This window comes from Bubalus bubalis, chromosome 1 (assembly GCF_019923935.1).
Source record: "Bubalus bubalis isolate 160015118507 breed Murrah chromosome 1, NDDB_SH_1, whole genome shotgun sequence".
Taxonomy (NCBI): Eukaryota; Metazoa; Chordata; class Mammalia; order Artiodactyla; family Bovidae; genus Bubalus; species Bubalus bubalis.
In genome coordinates this window covers 151,234,841-151,252,296 of record NC_059157.1, presented here as the reverse complement: position 1 = coordinate 151,252,296, position 17,456 = coordinate 151,234,841, and the positions used below count along the sequence as shown (strand labels likewise).

The 17,456-nt window shown below is 40.8% G+C and overlaps 1 protein-coding gene across 3 annotated transcripts in view; it reads left to right on the top strand.

Annotated features, from left to right (window-relative positions):
• Positions 1-12,930: 12,930 nt before the first annotated feature.
• Positions 12,931-17,456, top strand: part of NMD3 (NMD3 ribosome export adaptor) — a 38,375-nt gene continuing 33,849 nt past the window's right edge. Inside the window, exons 1-3 of one of the 3 annotated variants that reach the window (XM_044945260.2) lie at positions 12,931-12,949; positions 14,951-15,006; positions 16,110-16,244. In XM_044945260.2, the coding sequence (XP_044801195.1) occupies positions 14,963-15,006; positions 16,110-16,244 (179 nt within the window). In that variant the 5' untranslated portion in view covers positions 12,931-12,949; positions 14,951-14,962. Of the gene's footprint in view, positions 12,950-13,474; positions 13,623-14,159; positions 14,389-14,950; positions 15,007-16,109; positions 16,245-17,456 lie in introns of those variants that run through there. The other 2 variants (XM_044945256.2, XM_025288835.3) reach the window with 2 other exon arrangements.

Here is a 17,456-nt window from a genome sequence, read left to right as displayed (position 1 = left end):
ATAGGAATAATCACCCACATGACTAGAAGCCTGTGTGGGCTTAGATATATGTATATATATGTATATATATTTTAGCTTATTTATTTTTGGTTAATGTTTTAAGCATGTACAACCAATTACCATAACCTGTGGTATTTTCAAAAGTTTGATACTCATTGCATGTCTTGAGTTTATAGACTTAAGCAGTATATAATATAATTAGAAAGTTATAAATAAACTCATAAAGGCAAAGGTATGTTCCCCAAAGTGGCATGTACATTAATTAAATCAGGCATCTAAAATTATGACCAAAGTCTTTTTAAAATATAGAAATGTAAAATTACACTTTTTTAAAAATGAAGAGATTATCTATGCACTTTAAAAATCAAATGTGTCTTGTATCAGAGACAGAAGACAGATATAGGGTTGCAGTCTTCAAAGCCAATTACCTAAGATTTTTCTTATTACCTAAACAATAGCGATGGCATTAGAGGAAAATTACACCTGCATTTTAATTGCCAATCTAGCATTAAGGTAGTTCTGCAAAAAGGTAACGCAGTTGAAAGACTTCCAATCTCCAAATTAAAAACCTGTGAGGCCCAGATTAAAGTATGAAATATTGCAGATAAAAATAAAGATACAATTGGTTTACCGAATGGAATCAAACATTGCTGACATTTCTATGAAATTTGGAACTACTAAATTTCATTTCTCTAAATATTTCCATTATTTTTTTCTTAGTGGTATGAATTATCTCAAATAGCTTACAAAGTTATTCTCTACCAAGCACTTTTGTTTGCTGCTGTTCAGATAGAACAAAAACTTTTCCGCATTAACAATATATGTATTTTTGATATAAGATTTTATCATGATGGATAGCTAACAATTTTTTCACTAAAACAAAACAGTAAAATATTTTTGTTCTATCAGCACTGCATCTTAACCATGTTACATTAAATACAAAGAACCAATATCTTATTTGGCTATGATATACTGAGTTGGAAAAAACCTATAATTCTCCTGTGCTTCTCTTTATTCTCACACTACTGTCACATTCATAACATGCCTGACACTTCTGGTCATGAAATGTGAGGGTATTTTCCCTACACCAAGCAATTCTCCTGGAAACCAGGTAGATTTATGATTTAATTCAACTGTGGCACTGTCTACCTGGAGATAGTGTCAGATTCCACTAGTTAAGGGCTCAATCCCACAAGACTGCTCCCAACTTACTTCAGATATCAGTCCTAAGTCCCTGGGTCTCTAGGTCACCCATAACTTCTGACTTGGCTACAAATAGGAGGTTCTCACAGCTTTCTCCTTGTTGTGCTGTGCTAAGTTGCTTCAGTTGTGTCCAACTCTTTGCGACCCTATGGACTGTTACTTGCCAGGCTCCTCTGTCCATGGGATTCTCCAGGCAAGTATACTAGAGTGGATTGCCATGCCCTTCTCCAAGCTTTCTCCTTAGGTACTATTAATTTCCAAAAGTGGCTCACAGAACTCAGGGAAACACGTTTACCAGTTTATTAAAACATACAATAAAGGATACAGATGAACAGCTAGATGAAGAGATGCACAGGGTGAAACCTGGGAGAGTCCTGAGCACAGGAGCTTCTGTCCCCATGAAGTGGGGTACGTCTACCTACCAGTGTATGCGTGTTCACCCACCTGGAAGCTCTGTGAGCCCCTAACTATTGGGATTTTATGGAGGCTTCCCCATATAGCCATGGTCAATTGCTAAATCCATTTCTAGTCCCACTCCCCTCTCTGGAGGATGGGTGGTAGAGATGAAAGTTTAAAAATTCTAATCATGGCTTGGTCTTCCTGGTGACCATCCTTCATGCAGGAGCCAGCCAGGAGCCCACCCAGAGTCTCCTTGAAAAAAGTTGCTCCCTGTACTCTTACCACTTAGGAATTTACAAAGGTAGAAAAGGAAAGATATAAACATCTGAATGCAGAGTTCCAAAGCATAGCAAGAAGAGGTAAGAAAGCCTTCTTCAGCGATCAATGCAAAGAAATAGAGGAAAACAACAGAATGGGAAAGACTAGGGATCTCTTCAAGAAAATCAGAGATACTAAAGGAACATTTCATGCAAAGATGAGCTTGATAAAGGACAGAAATGGTATGGACCTAACAGAAGCAGAAGATATTAAGAAGAGATGGCAAGAATACACAGAAGAACTGTACAAAAAAGAGCTTCATGACCCAGATAATCACGATGGTGTGATCACTGACCTAGAGCCAGACATCCTGGAATGTGAAGTCAAGTGGGGCTTAGAAAGCATCACTACGAACAAAGCTAGTGGAGGTGATGGAATTCCAGTTGAACTATTCCAAATCCTGGAAGATGATGCTGTGAAAGTGCTGCACTCAATATTTCAGCAAATTTGGAAAACTCAGCAGTGGCCACAGGACTGGAAAAGGTCAGTTTTCATTCCAATCCCAAAGAAAGGCAATGCCAAAGAATGCTCAAACTACCGCACAATTGCACTCATCTCACACGCTAGTAAAGTAATGCTTAAAATTCTCCAAGCCAGGCTTCAGCAATATGTGAACCGTGAACTTCCTGATGTTCAAGATGGTTTTAGAAAAGGCAGGGGAACCAGAGATCAAATTGCCAACATCTTCTGGATCATGGAAAAAGCAAGAGAGTTCCAGAAAAACATCTATTTCTGCTTTATTGATTATGCCAAAACCTTTGACTGTGTGGATCACAATCAACTGTGGAAAATTCTGAAAGAGATGGGAATACCAGACCACCTGACCTACCTCTTGAGAAATTTGCATGCAGGTCAGGAAGCAACAGTTAGAACTGGACATGGAACAACAGACTGGTTCCAAATAGGAAAAGGAGTTCGTCAAGGCTGTATATTGTCACCCTGTGTATTTAATTTATATGCAGAGTACATCATGAGAAACGCTGGACTGGAAGAAACACAAGCTGGAATCAAGATTGCTGGGAGAAATCTCAATAACCTCAGATATGCAGATGACACCACCCTTATGGCAGAAAGTGAAGAGGAACTCAAAAGCCTCTTGATGAAAGTGAAAGTGGAGAGTGAAAAAGTTGGCTTAAAACTCAACATTCAGAAAACTAAGATCATGGCATCCTGTCCCACCACTTCATGGGAAATAGATGGGGAAACAGTGGAAACAGTGGTTGACTTTATTTTTCTGGGCTCCAAAATCAGTGCAGATGGTGACTGCAGCCATGAAATTAAAAGACCCTTACTCCTTGGAAGGAAAGTTATGACCAACCTAGATAGCATATTCAAAAGCAGAGACATTACTTTGCCAACAAAGGTTCGTCTAGTCAAGGCTATGGTTTTTCCTGTGGTCATGTATGGATGTGAGAGTTGGACTGTGAAGAAGGCTGAGTGCCGAAGAATTGATGCTTTTGAACTGTAGTGTTGGAGAAGACTCTTGAGAGTCCCTTGGACTGCAAGGAGATCCAACCAGTCCATTCTGAAGGAGATCAGCCCTGGGATTTCTTTGGAAGGAATGATGCTAAAGCTGAAACTCCAGTACTTTGGCCACCTCATGCGAAGAGTTGACTCATTGGAAAAGACTCTGATGCTGGGAGGGATTGGGGGCAGGAGGAGAAGGGAACGACAGAGGATGAGATGGCTGGATGGCATCACTGACTCGATGGACATGAGTCTGGGTGAACTCCGGGAGTTGGTGATGGACAGGGAGGCCTGGCGTGCTGCGATTCATGGGGTCGCAAAGAGTCGGACATGATTGAGCGACTGATCTGATCTGATCTGATCAGGAGTCCTGTGTCAGGGATTTGAGATAAAGACCAAGTATAGATATTTCTTATTATATGGCAAAATATCACAGATATATTTTAAATCTCTTATTAGAGAGAAAGCCTGGGAAGAAAATGCAGAATTTCTTGTAGTTTAAAGGTTGCAGGACCCCCAAAGACAAAATCCAATCAAGTGGTTTAGCAGCCTAGAGGGAGGTTAAAGACATGTAAACTTCTTAAAACCTGAGCCAGAATAGGCTTCCCCTCTTTCTAGGTATTGTACAGATGACAAACTGAAATTATAGCGGAGTGATCACATTTCAGGTATACAAAAATGGAGTTGGGTGGCCAGGTCCCTAAACTACTGAGACATGTCCCATAAACTACTAAGAATTGAACATTCTTTAAACATCTTTAAACACATCCAGTTGTGTCCCTGGGTGTGTGGGACACATCCAGGGACACAACTAGCAGCTGCATTTAAAACAAATCCTGCCAACTGCAATCTTATGTTCTCAAGGTCTCCCCTTATAGCTATGCAACAATTTCAGACCTCAACCAATCCTTACTTAACAATCACCCTTACTTCTTGCCAGCTCCAATTATAATTCTTAGTAAGTAACTCACGTAATTAACTGTAACCTTGCAGTTTTTGCCTTTATCAGTCTCTCTCATTTTGTAGTCTGGCAGAACACAATTCAAGTGCATCCTGGATCTGTGTGTCCTGGGAGGCAGTCCTAACAAACCCCAAATGAACATTTTTTAAAATTTAAATCAGGTCTCAGTTTCTAAAATTAGGCTAATGGCACTTTTGCTAAGTAACCCCTCTCTGAGCTTCAGTTCCTTCATCTGGCAAATGGGGATTAATGCCTATTTCATAGGACTGCTGTGAAAATTAAATTTAAACAGTGAGTGTAAAGTGTCTGACTTATAGCAGGTAACTTAACAAATATTTATTCATTTTTCTTTTCCTTTGGAGCTTAAGATCTAGTTGGGATGATCAGTGGTAAACCCATGACGAGGTAAAGAAAAATTGAAGATTTAAGCCACAATTCACATTCTCTGGGGTGGCTGGAGAAGATGATTTTTAATGTCCCTTCCAGCTCTAAACATCGATTATTCTATACAAGCTGTATGAGAAGTGTCATGGGATGCTGCATGATGAATTGGCAGTTGGGAAGTGCAGACAGTAAGAGCTATGAGGTCAAAGAAGTGAGTGACTGCCCTGGGCTGGAATGGTTTAGGAAGACCATTAAAAAATTCTGAGCTGTCTGAGCTAGAACAAAAGCCCAATCCAATTAGGAGAATGACTGGCAAGAGTCTAATTATAATACAAATTCAGGCCAAGCTGAGAAGAATAAGAAACAGAAAATATTGTAGAGAAAGGAGAAAGGAAAAGGCAGTGTCAGCAATTTGGTTTCTGAAACAGAGAATATTAAGCAGCTATCAGGCTTTTCATCCTTGTAATAGTCTTATGAGGTAGCTATAGTGTATTAGTCCTGGTGAGAATCTCCTGTGAGTGAAGAATCTGTTAGAAATGTGTTTGGTGACAAATAATAGAAAATCTCGCCAATAGTGGCTTACACAAAAAAAGTGGTGTTTTTTTTTTCTCCTTCAAGGGAAAGGACTCCTGGGTTGGTGCCACCATATAATAACACAGCCTAGACACAGGCTCTTTCTAGCTCTCTCCTGCCTCTCCATTGGCTTGTTGGCCCTTGCCCTTATTGCTCTTTGCCTGTGGTCAGGAGGTGGCTGCTGTGCCTCCATGCATCACATTTGCATTTCAGACAATAGGCAAACAAAAGGGCAAAGGGGCAAAGAATGAGGGCAAAATGGCATACCCACTGAGTCTGTGCCTTTTTATTAAGAAAGCTAAAGTTTTCTGGAAGATTGCCCAATAGGCTTCCCCTTTGTAACCTGCTGGCCAAAGTCATGTCTCCTGGTTGCTCCTAGTGGTAAAGAGGGAGAAGGGGAATGTGGATGGGATTAGTTAGCCGACTGCTGATGAAGAAAAGTGTTGAAGCCTTGTGAAAAAAATTACTACAAATTCAATTTCCTTAGTAGTTATCAGGTTATTTAAACTATCTACTTCATCTGGGGTGAGTTGTGGTAGTTTGTGCTTTTTAAGATATTGATCTATTATCAATAAGTTTTCAAATTTTTGTGTGGAATTTTTTCATAGTATTCCCTTATCAATATCCAACTATTTGCCAGTTACTAAACTCTTTAAGATATTCAGAAACACTGTATATGTCATCAATTTTTAGTTTCTTGTAGAAATCTTTTTCAGAGTCATCTGATTGCTCCAATCCAGAGTGAAGTCCCCTTTGTATAGTGTATAACTATCACCTTGGGATTTTGCTTTCCTCCTATTTCCTGAGTCCTGTGTCTTCCTTTTGCTTGGTTTATATCTACCAGTAACTTCCTCAGAAGGGTGAAACTGAGAATATCTTTATTCAACTCTCACACTTTATTGATAATTCAGTCTAGTATAGAATTCAAGGTTGGAAACAATTTTTCTTCAAAATTTTCAAAGTATGTCTTCATTGTCTTCTTGTATCTGGTGTTGCTTTTGAGAAGTCTGAAGCTATTCTGATCCTGACTCTCTGCTGGAGACCTGTTTTTTCCTATCTGGAAACTTTGAGGATTTTTTCATCACTAACTGGGAGGCCATGGTTCAACTAACAGATAAGTATCCTAAAGTAAATCAGCTACATAACCAGAAGTTTTAGAAAGTGCTTTTATTTAACATCCAAATTTGCCTACATACACTCTCTGTATATCCTTGAAATCTCTCCTGAAACTCTACTTCAGATGATATAAAATGCCCACATAGGCAAAGTAAGTTTACTTCTTAACAGTTTTGGCAGAAAAATTCTCCCCATCACCTCCAGACTGACTGGTCGTTACAAGTACAGTTTTGTGTGTCCCTTCCATTCTTTCTATAGGAGTGAAATAAAAAACAGACACCAAACATCTTTGAGATAATCTGAGAGGAAGAGGTGAGGAGGCTTTTAGGATGAATGAGACACTGACATGGTAGCAATTACTGAAAAGAAAGATGAGAGGAGAAAGTTTCATATCCCCAAATTCTTAGATCTTTGGGACCCAGTGGAGATAAAGTTTACTTTTTTATTTCTTAATTTTTATTGGAGTTTAGTTGATTTACAATGTTGTGTTAGTTTCAGATGTACAGCAAAGGGAATCAAATATATATATTTGATATATATATATATATATATATATATATATATATATATCCCTTTTTTGATTTTTTCCCCATATAGGTCATTACAGAGCATGGAGTAGAGTTCCCTGTGCTATATAATAGGCCCTTATTCAGTTCAGTTCAGTCGCTCAGTCGTGTCCGACTCTTTGCGACCCCATGAATCGCAGCACGCCAGGCCTCCCTGTCCATCACCAACTCCCGGAGTTCACTCAGACTCACATCCATCAAGTCAGTGATGCCATCCAGCCATCTCATCCTCTGTCGTCCCCTTCTCCTCCTGCCCCCAATCCCTCCCAGCATCAGAGTTTTTTCCAATGAGTCAACTCTTCGCATGAGATGGCCAAAGTACTGGAGTTTCAGCTTTAGCATCATTCCTTCCAAAGAAATCCCAGGGCTGATCTCCTTCAGAATGGACTGGTTGGATCTCTTTGCAGTCCAAGGGACTCTCAAGAGTCTTCTGCAATACCACAGTTCAAAAGCATCAATTCTTCGGTGCTCAGCCTTCTTCACAGTCCAACTCTCACATCCATACATGACCACAGGAAAAACTATAGCCTTGACTAGACGAACCTTTGTTGGCAAAGTAATGTCTCTGCTTTTGAATATGCTATCTAGGTTGGTCATAACTTTCCTTCCAAGGAGTAAGCGTCTTTTAATTTCATGGCTGCAGTCACCATCTGCACTGATTTTGGAGCCCAAAAAATAAAGTCTGACCCTGTTTCCACTGTTTCCTCATCTATTTCCCATGAAGTGATGGGACCAGTTCCCATGATCTTAGTTTTCTGAATGTTGAGCTTTAAGCCAACTTTTTCACTCTCCTCTTTCACTTTCATCAAGAGGCTTTTTAGTTCCTCTTCACTTTCTGCCATAAGGGTGGTGTCCTCTGCATATCTGAGGTTATTGAGATTTCTCTCGGCAATCTTGATTCCAGCTTGTGTTTCTTCCAGTCCTGCGTTTCTCATGAAGTATTCTGCATATAAGTTAAATAAGCAGGGTGACAATATACAGCCTTGACGTACTCCTTTTCCTATTTGGAACCAGTCTGTTGTTCCATGTCCAGTTCTAACTGTTGCTTCCTGACCTGCATATAGATTTCTCAAGAGGCAAATCAGGTGGTCTGGTATTCCCATCTCTTTCAGAATTTTCCACAGTTGATTGTGATCCACACAGTCAAAGGCTTTGGCATAGTCAGTAAAGCAGAAATAGATGTTTTTCTGGAACTCTCTTGCTTTTTTGTTTTGTTTTGTTGTTGAAAGTTATTTTGGTACATCTAAATTTGTTCACTTCTGTTTTTTCATTGAACTGTGAGCTTCCTGATGTTCAAGCTGGTTTTAGAAAAGGCAGAGGAACCAGAGATCAAATTGCCGACATCCGCTGGATCATAGAAAAAGCAAGAGAGTTCCAGAAAAACATCTATTTCTGCTTTACTGACTATGCCAAAGCCTTTGACTGTGTGGATCACAATCAACTGTGGAAAATTCTGAAAGAGATGGGAATACCAGACCACCTGACCTGCCTCTTGAGAAATCTGTATGCAGGTCAGGAAGCAACAGTTAGAACTGGACGTGGAATAACAGACTGGTTCCAAATAGGAAAAGGAGTACGTCAAGGCTGTATATTATCACCCTGCTTATTTAACTTATATGCAGAGTACTTCATGAGAAACGCAGGACTGGAAGAAACACAAGCTGGAATCAAGATTGCCGAGAGAAATCTCAATAACCTCAGATATGCAGAGGACACCACCCTTATGGCAGAAAGTGAAGAGGAACTAAAAAGCCTCTTGATGAAAGTGAAAGAGGAGAGTGAAAAAGTTGGCTTAAAGCTCAACATTCAGAAAACTAAGATCATGGGAACTGGTCCCATCACTTCATTGGAAATAGATGAGGAAACAGTGGAAACAGGGTCAGACTTTATTTTTTGGGCTCCAAAATCAGTGCAGATGGTGACTGCAGCCATGAAATTAAAAGACGCTTACTCCTTGGAAGGAAAGTTATGACCAACCTAGATAGCATATTCAAAAGCAGAGACATTACTTTGCCAACAAAGGTTCGTCTAGTCAAGGCTATAGTTTTTCCTGTGGTCATGTATGGATGTGAGAGTTGGACTGTGAAGAAGGCTGAGCACCGAAGAATTGATGCTTTTGAACTGTGGTATTGCAGAAGACTCTTGAGAGTCCCTTGGACTGCAAAGAGATCCAACCAGTCCATTCTGAAGGAGATCAGCCCTGGGATTTCTTTGGAAGGAATGATGCTAAAGCTGAAACTCCAGTACTTTGGCCATCTCATGCGAAGAGTTGACTCATTGGAAAAAACTCTGATGCTGGGAGGGATTGGGGGCAGGAGGAGAAGGGGACGACAGAGGATGAGATGGCTGGATGGCATCACTGACTTGATGGATGTGAGTCTGAGTGAACTCCGGGAGTTGGTGATGGACAGGGAGGCCTGGCGTGCTGCGATTCATGGGGTCGCAAAGAGTCGGACACGACTGAGCGACTGAACTGAACTGATTTTTTCATTGTTCATCTTCTCTTTTAGGATACCTATTTTCCCACTTTGCTAAAGTGGGGAAATTTCTCAAGTATTATTATTTTGATTTTATCATTTTATCTGTTTTTTTTTTTAAAAAACTGGGATTCTATGTACAAGTTTATTTGTATTTTTAAAACTTTTTTTTGAAGTAAAATGTACATGCAGACATATGCACAGATGTCATAGCTGAATGAATTTCACAAAAAATAAACACTCAAATTTTATTTTGTTTATAATTTCTTTATCTTGTAAATTAATAGTGAAGCAAGATCACAAGTGTGATATCTGAAATTCTATACAATGGATGTACCAAATACTAACCATTTCTTGCCATTTAACTCAATTGTGTTAAGGAACTTTGGCTGAGAATGACATACCTCCATCCATAACAGTTTTTGCAGTTTACTAAACACTTCATTTTGTAGCTTACATACCTTATCTTAATCATTTCTCATAACAACTTTATGAGGGACAAATAATTAGACAGTTTTAGAAAGAAAGAAGCAACAAGGACCTACTGTACAGCACACGAAACTACTATACTCAATATACTGTAATAACTGATAATGAAAAAGAATCTTAAAAAGAATATATATATGTGTGTATGTATATACACACACACACATATATATACGCATACATATATATATATATATACACACATATATATACACACACATATATATATATACATGGGCTTCCCGCTGGCTCAGTGGTAAAGAATCTGCCTGCAGTGCAGGAGACATGGGTTCAATGCCTGGGTCAGGAATATCCTCTGGAGAATGAAATGGCAATCTACTCCAGTATTCTTGCATGGGAAATCCCACGGACAGAGGAGCCTGGTGGGCTACAGTCCACAGGGTCGCAAGAGTCGCATTTGACTTAGCAACTAAACAACAACAACAATATGGATATATAACTGAATCACTTTGCTGTACACTTGAAACTAACACAACACTCAACTATATTTCAATAAAAATTTAAAAAAATAGAAAGAAGGAAACTGAAGCTTAAAAGAGGTGAAGCAATTCCTTGGGGGCAGAAGGTCTAAAAGTCGTGGGACATGAAGCAAGGCCCTGAGAGTCCAGTGTGGAAGGGAATTCATGCATGCTCAGTCATGTCTGACCCCATGGACCCACCAAGTTTCTCTATCCTTGGAATTTTTCAGGTAAAAATACTGGAGAGGGTTGCCATTTTCTACTCCAGGGAAATCTTCCTGACCAAGGGATCGAACCTGCATCTCTTGCATCTCCTGCATTGCCAAGAGGATTTTTTTTTACCACTATGCCACCTGAGTGGTTCCTGAGAGTCCAGGTCTAGTATCAGTTCTATAGACAAACTGCTTTTGTGTAAGGCATGCTGTGAGGCGCTGCCTAGATACGCCTTCAGGAATGAAGGACTTATTCCTCTGAAGTACTTATTCCTTATCCCTGCTACTGGTGGAAAACTCTTGAGTTTCACCACTTCTGGGACTCCCTTGGCTGAAAAGAGAAACCTCACCCAAGGTTATGCCTTCTTCAGTGGGCAGTCACATCCAATGACTCATCAGTGAACCATGGCCCGGCACCCTGGGGAAAACTGAACTTAGCTTCAGAGCTTCTGGCATTATGGTTGGTGAGGCCTCCATCAGAGTGCAGGGCACCACATCTCTCCCTACCCAACTGTGGGTTCCTCCCTCCCCTTCCACAGGTGTTGATTCTAAGTGTGCTCCATAATAAACCTCTCCTACACTAATCTCTGGATAATGAGACACATGTGCTATCACATGGGGTAAGAAGAGCCATACTCTGCATTCGAAAGTGTTGTATAGAATTTCACTAACAGTTATTGAGGAGTTATTAGTTGCTAAGTATAGAAGATACTTAAGCTCAGACGGTAAAGCGTCTGCCTACAATGCGGGGAGACCCAGGTTCGATCCCTGTGTTGGGAAGATCCCCTGGAGAAGGAAATGGCATCCCATTCCAGTACTCTTGCCTGGAAAATCCCATGGACTGAGGAGTCTGGTAGGCTACAGTCCATGGCGTTGCAAAGATTCGGACACGACTCTGCGACTTCACTTCTACTTTTAAAAACACTTATTCAAGTTGTCTCCCAGAAAAGTGAAAGTCACTCAGTTGTGTCAGACTCTTTGCGACCCTATGGACTATACAGTCCATGGAATTCTCCAGGCCAGAATACTGGAGCGGGTAGCCATTCCCCTCTCCAGGGGATCTTCCCAATCCAGGGATCGAACCCAGGTCTGCCACATTGCAGGTGGAGTCTTTACCACCTGAGCCACAAGGGAAGCCCAAGAATACTGGAGTGGGTAGCCTCTCCTTTCTCCAGCGGATCTTTCTGACCCAGGAATTGAACCGGGGTCTCCAAGAAAGTAATGTTGTAAGCTAAAACAAAACTGATGAAAATATTTATATTTACCTTAATTGGTCAAGAAAGAGATTCTATGGATTCTGATATAAATTTTTAAAATATTTATATCAATGTCACGTTTGTGGTTTGTGGTTACATGCTCCCCCTTGTAATTTGGGAGGGAAAATTTCACAATATCTGGAGCCCTTGAGAGCCTGCAAACGAAGGAGGAAAATGTCCTCAAATTCCTCACAGCAGAGCCCAGTAAGGGGGCGCCAACGCGACTTCCCAACGGGATAGCACATCTACAAAAGGAAAAGTGATGGCGTTAACTTTGTGAATCTGAAGAGAATTTGGGAGAAGCTTCTGCTGGCAGCTCATGCCCTTGCTGACATTGAAAACCCAGCTGATGCCAGTATCACGTGCTCCAGGAATGCTGGCCATTCAGCCAAGCTGTGCTGAAGTTTGCTGCTGCTATGGGAGCTACTTCCATCATGGGGTGCGTCATCCACTCCTGTAATCATCACTAACCAGATGTAGGCAGCTTCTGCCCTGTCTCCTGTGCTTATAGACCCCAGGGCTGACCACCAGTCTCACAAAGGCGTCTTACAGCAACCCGCCTACTGTTGCTCCAGGTCACACAGACTTTCCCCTGTGCTGTGTGGACACTGCCACCCCCACAGCAAGAGGGGAGCTCCTGGGGTCTGATGTGGCCATACTGGCCTGGGGATTCTGCACCTGTGAGGCTCCATCTCAGGTGCGCACTTGTGTGAGGTCAGATCATGTCTCTGCTTCTTCAGGGATCCTGAAGAGACTGAAAAGGAAGAGCAGGTGGTGCTGATAAGGCTGAGACCCAGGAGGAATTTCAGAGTGAATGAATCACTCCAGGTCCCGAGTTTATTTCTACTCAACCCCAGGTTGCAGACGGGTCTGCAGGCACAGATGGCCACAGTGCCTTCCAGCAGCTGCTCCTGGAGGACCATGGTACTCTGCTTGCCTCTGAAGGCTGGTCTACAGCTGCCGTGGCTCAGGCCACTGACCGGGGAGGAACAACCACCATGGTGATCTTACACGGCTCCTTCACATACTCTTAAAGAGAAAATGTAAATGAGGTCGGTGGAAAATAAATAGTTTCTTGGGGGAAAAAAAAAAAGCCCATGAATAAGAATAGCTGATCTGAGCCTCAGAAGGGCTGGGAGCCTAGTATAGTGGCACATAGACACAGACAAACTGTTGTTTGGGTCCTGGTTCTGCCACTTACTTGCTACAGAACTCTCAGCAAATTACCTAGTTGTTTGGAAATATCAGCCTCACCTGTAAAACATAAGCTCCATGAGGACAGGAACCATGTTTGAGTTGATCTAATGCCTAGCAAACCTGGCACTATGGTACTTGATGACAAATCATACATAGTATGGAAGCAGTGTATTGAGAAAGAAAAAAGGAACAGCCCCAGACATTCAGAACCTGGCTTGTATTCACAGATTGGCTGGAAAAGGAAGATTAGTTCCTGCAGGACCTGGCAGTTGGCTTGTATGGCTGTGTGCTTAGGAATGTGACAGGTTATGTCCAGGCCAGATCCTGAAGGGTCTTTTATCTATGCAGAGAAATTTGAATTTTCTGTATAGGTAATAATCCAGAGCAGAGACCTTTGGAGGATTAAAAGCAGGGGAATATAACAAGATCAAACTTATACCTTGGAAGGATGGGGTGTGGAAATAAGAAGGAACGGGGGACTACTTAAGTTCCCTACACAAGACATGGGAGGCCTTCTCTGATCACAAGGTAACCCGGCTTATTCCTTGAAATTTGGGGTGAGAACACAGAAAAAAATATATATGGTTGCCCTCTTCAAATATTTGAAATTCTGTCATAAGAGTGATTATATTCTTTCTGAGCTGCTCTAGGATCAAGGTATAAAGTCATTAAGTGCACTATTGGGGAGCACTTTCTAATAATAAATGGTCTTAAAATAACATAGACTTCACAATTACTTCTTACATTTCTTTCTCATCTATTCAACAAATATTCATTGGAGCAGTTATGATGTGACAGGCATTAGCCATATAACGGTGAGCAAAACAAAGGCACTGCCCTCAATGGAAGTTACTCTAATTTCTTTGTGTACTGTGGTGCCGTGAACGGATAACTCTTATATAATCATTTAACCAACGAGCAAGCTCCCAATAGGGATATCTAAAGAGTGGCTTCGAGTGAGCTCTGGCCAAGGAAGGATGATAACCCAATAGTAAAGAGTTATAAAGTCTGTGTTAAATCTCAGGAGCCATAGGACGAGAGAGCCCCCTATCTTCTCTCTTGGATCCATCCCACCGGTTCGGCCTGCGCTCCGCCCAACGTTCCCCAGCGCCTTCCCCTTCCTCCGCCCCCACCCGCAGCTGTGAGTCTCGTCTCGCGACTCGCGGGATTTCGAACCCTTCTATCGCGTGATCTGCACTGTACCGGCGTCAGCTCCGGCGGCTGCTCCCTGGGCTACTGAAGCTGGTCTTGCTGCAGATTTTGAGCACGTTTGGGTCAGGCCCAGTGGTGTTAAGTAAGTTCTGGCGGCGGAGTCCCGCGCTGCAGTCTCGGGGGTCTCTGAGACGAGACCCGGGCGGACTCCCTGGTCGTGGGCCGACTTCGGGCCGCTTGGGCGCAGCATGTGCGCCGCCAGCAGGAGCTCGCGTGAGGTCTTACCGCGGGGTGCGGGGTCAGGTCGGGGTGGGTGGCCCGCAGGCTCGGTGACACCGCCCGCGGACTTCTGCAGTGGGTTCTAGGCGCGTCCGCAGCAGGGTTTGGGGCTGGTGGTGTCCGGGACGGCCCCGGCCATTTCTGGCCCCTCCTTGAGTTCGCCGGGGTTGGCGCCCAAGTGACACCCGAGGTCAGCTCCCAGTTTCCTGGCTCCGAGGGTCTTGCATATGGGATCCTCCGCCAGTCGCCTCTTTGTGTTATTAAGGAAATTACTTCTTCCAGAGATTGCAGGTGGAATGGGTTTTTCTTATTTGCTGCTGTACGAGACTTGGCTGTCTTATAAAGAAAAGGCAGAAGGAAGATTTGTATAAAGGAGTGAATAGAAAAATGTCTAAATTTCACTGTTCTCTGTCCTTGAAATCAAGGTGTACAGAAAAATGGAGTATATGACAGACCCCGTCAAGCACACACCTGGACATATGTGAGTCGCGTCCCTTTCCCCCTATCCCCATTACATTTTAAAACGTTAAAATGAGTCTAAAATTTACTGTGGGGGAAAGCTTTTCTTTTAGGGGGATTCTTTTGTCTTAAGTGGGAAAAATGAAAAGCCTTGTTTCCTGGAAAAAACGAGTTCGTTTTTCGCCAGAAAGTTTGTTGTGGTAAATACTGTTTTAAAAGTGTTAAAATAGTCTCTGTACATTCTTCTAGATTGGCATCAACCATTGGCCATATGTGGCCTTTTAAATTTCAAGTAATTAAAATGTAATAAAACTAAGTATTCAATTCTATTACCCACATTTCAAATCCTAAGTAGTTACATATGCCTGGTGGCTACTACAGTGGACATTAGTGATCATAGAACTCTTATTTTGGATAGCTCAGTGATTTTTAAATACTTTCTGTTCCCAATACACCTAGGGTTATGACTCTGCCATCAGTTATACTGATACTCTTCCATCCTTTTTACATTTTGGCAGTCCCGGTGCTATATTGAGACTTTAAAAAAATTTTTGCCTTTGGACTATAAAGCTGTCTAATGATTACTATTAGCAGTTATTTAGATTCTCTAGACCTTTTTCTTTTTAACCTTTTGTATATCAGTCATATTTTGAGGCTTTTTGGAATTGTGGCCATATTTTTTTTTCCCCTCAATAATCCAAGGTTTTAAAAAATCTAGTGCATCTTTGAAGATTGCTCAAAGTCAGGTTTTTAAAAAGTGCAGAGATACTATGGCCTAACTTTAAGACTTTGGTTGGTTTGTTAATTTTATTATTACTTTTTATTGAAGTATAGTTGATTTTTCAATGTTGTGTTAATTTCTGCTGTACAGCAGTGTGATTCAGTTTTATATATAAACTGTGTGATTCAGTTATATATATATAACTGTGACTCAGTTATATATTTCATATTCTTTTCCATTATGGTTTATTATAGGATATTGGTTATAGTTACCTGTGCTATACAGTGGGACCTTGTTTATTTTATATATAGTAGTTTGTATCTGCTAATCCCTGTTTGATAGTTTTTAAATCTAACTAGTACACTCATGAAATGTAACTTGAAAAAATGTATGCTTTATTTAAGCTTATGCTGCGATTGTGGTGTCCCAATTAGTCCAAATCCTGCTAACATTTGTGTGGCTTGTCTGCGAAGCAAAGTAGACATCAGCCAAGGCATTCCGAAACAAGTCTCTATATCTTTCTGCAAACAATGCCAAAGGTATAGTATGATACTTTTTTATCCTACTTAAAGTTGAAATTCATATATAGGAGAGCCACTAGAATATAGTGAGATTAAGATACATATACTAAAGTACATGTAACTGAGATTTAAGTTTTATTTATGGTGTCAAAGCTAGAGATTATAGAATTTGCAATTTTGTAATGTAGTTTTCTAGTTTTCCCTGCAAATGTGGTAAAGTTAGTATAAAGGGATTGAATCTTTTTTTCTGTTAAGGGATTAAAAGGTTTGATATGTATAATTAATACATAAAAGTTCATGTTTTCAGGAGTGAGAGCAGATTTTAAAGACATAACTGTTACAATTACCATGAAGTTTTTGTTTTTCCCTTCAATCACTCGAAGCCATATATGGTAAAAAGCACCTTATATTTAAAATTAATTTGGCATTGTGTTTTAAAAATCATATATTAATGTTCCTGTGTAACTAAAATGACTATGGCTAATGGGGAAAAAGCTCAGTATATCATGTCTAGGATGGTCAAAAATTTGAAGGCAAACTTAAGTTAATGTTTTTTATATTCTTTAGCTGTTGCATAAATAGCTTATGTCTAGTCTGCTATTGAGTAATACAAAACTGCCCATTGAGGCTACCCATAAAGTTACATGTCTGTGACTTCCCAAGTGGATTAGGACTCTAGTGGTGTGTAACTTTTTTGGGAGGGAGGGGTTCATGAATCCCTTTAAGAATTTAAAAAGTGCATTTCCCCAGAAAAATACATAAAACATGTACATAAATTTAAAAACAGGAAACTTGTATTCTGGTTCAGGGAGATTATAGTTTGTAATCTTGGTTGATATGAGGCTTAATCTGTAATATGCTCTATTCTTTATAGCGATGTGGAGTGAGAAAAACACTAAATTCCTCCTGAACTAGGTCTCTGAAACTTGGCCACTTAACCTCTCTAACGCCTTAATTTCCTCATCAGAATGAGGGGGCTTTATTAGATGACATATGAAACATTTTCTAAATCTAAAAACTTGGCTTACAACAAAGGGACCTGTGTAAGTAAGGTTTTTCAGTGAACCTTTAAAAGTGAAAATCAGAATATTTACTTAACGAGCATGAACAAAGCATTCACATAATACATTTAGAAGTATTATGTATTTAACAAACATTTGTTGAGCATTTACTATATGCTAAGCACTGCCCTAACTCCTTGCCTGGTTGGGCTATAAGACTTCAAGTACA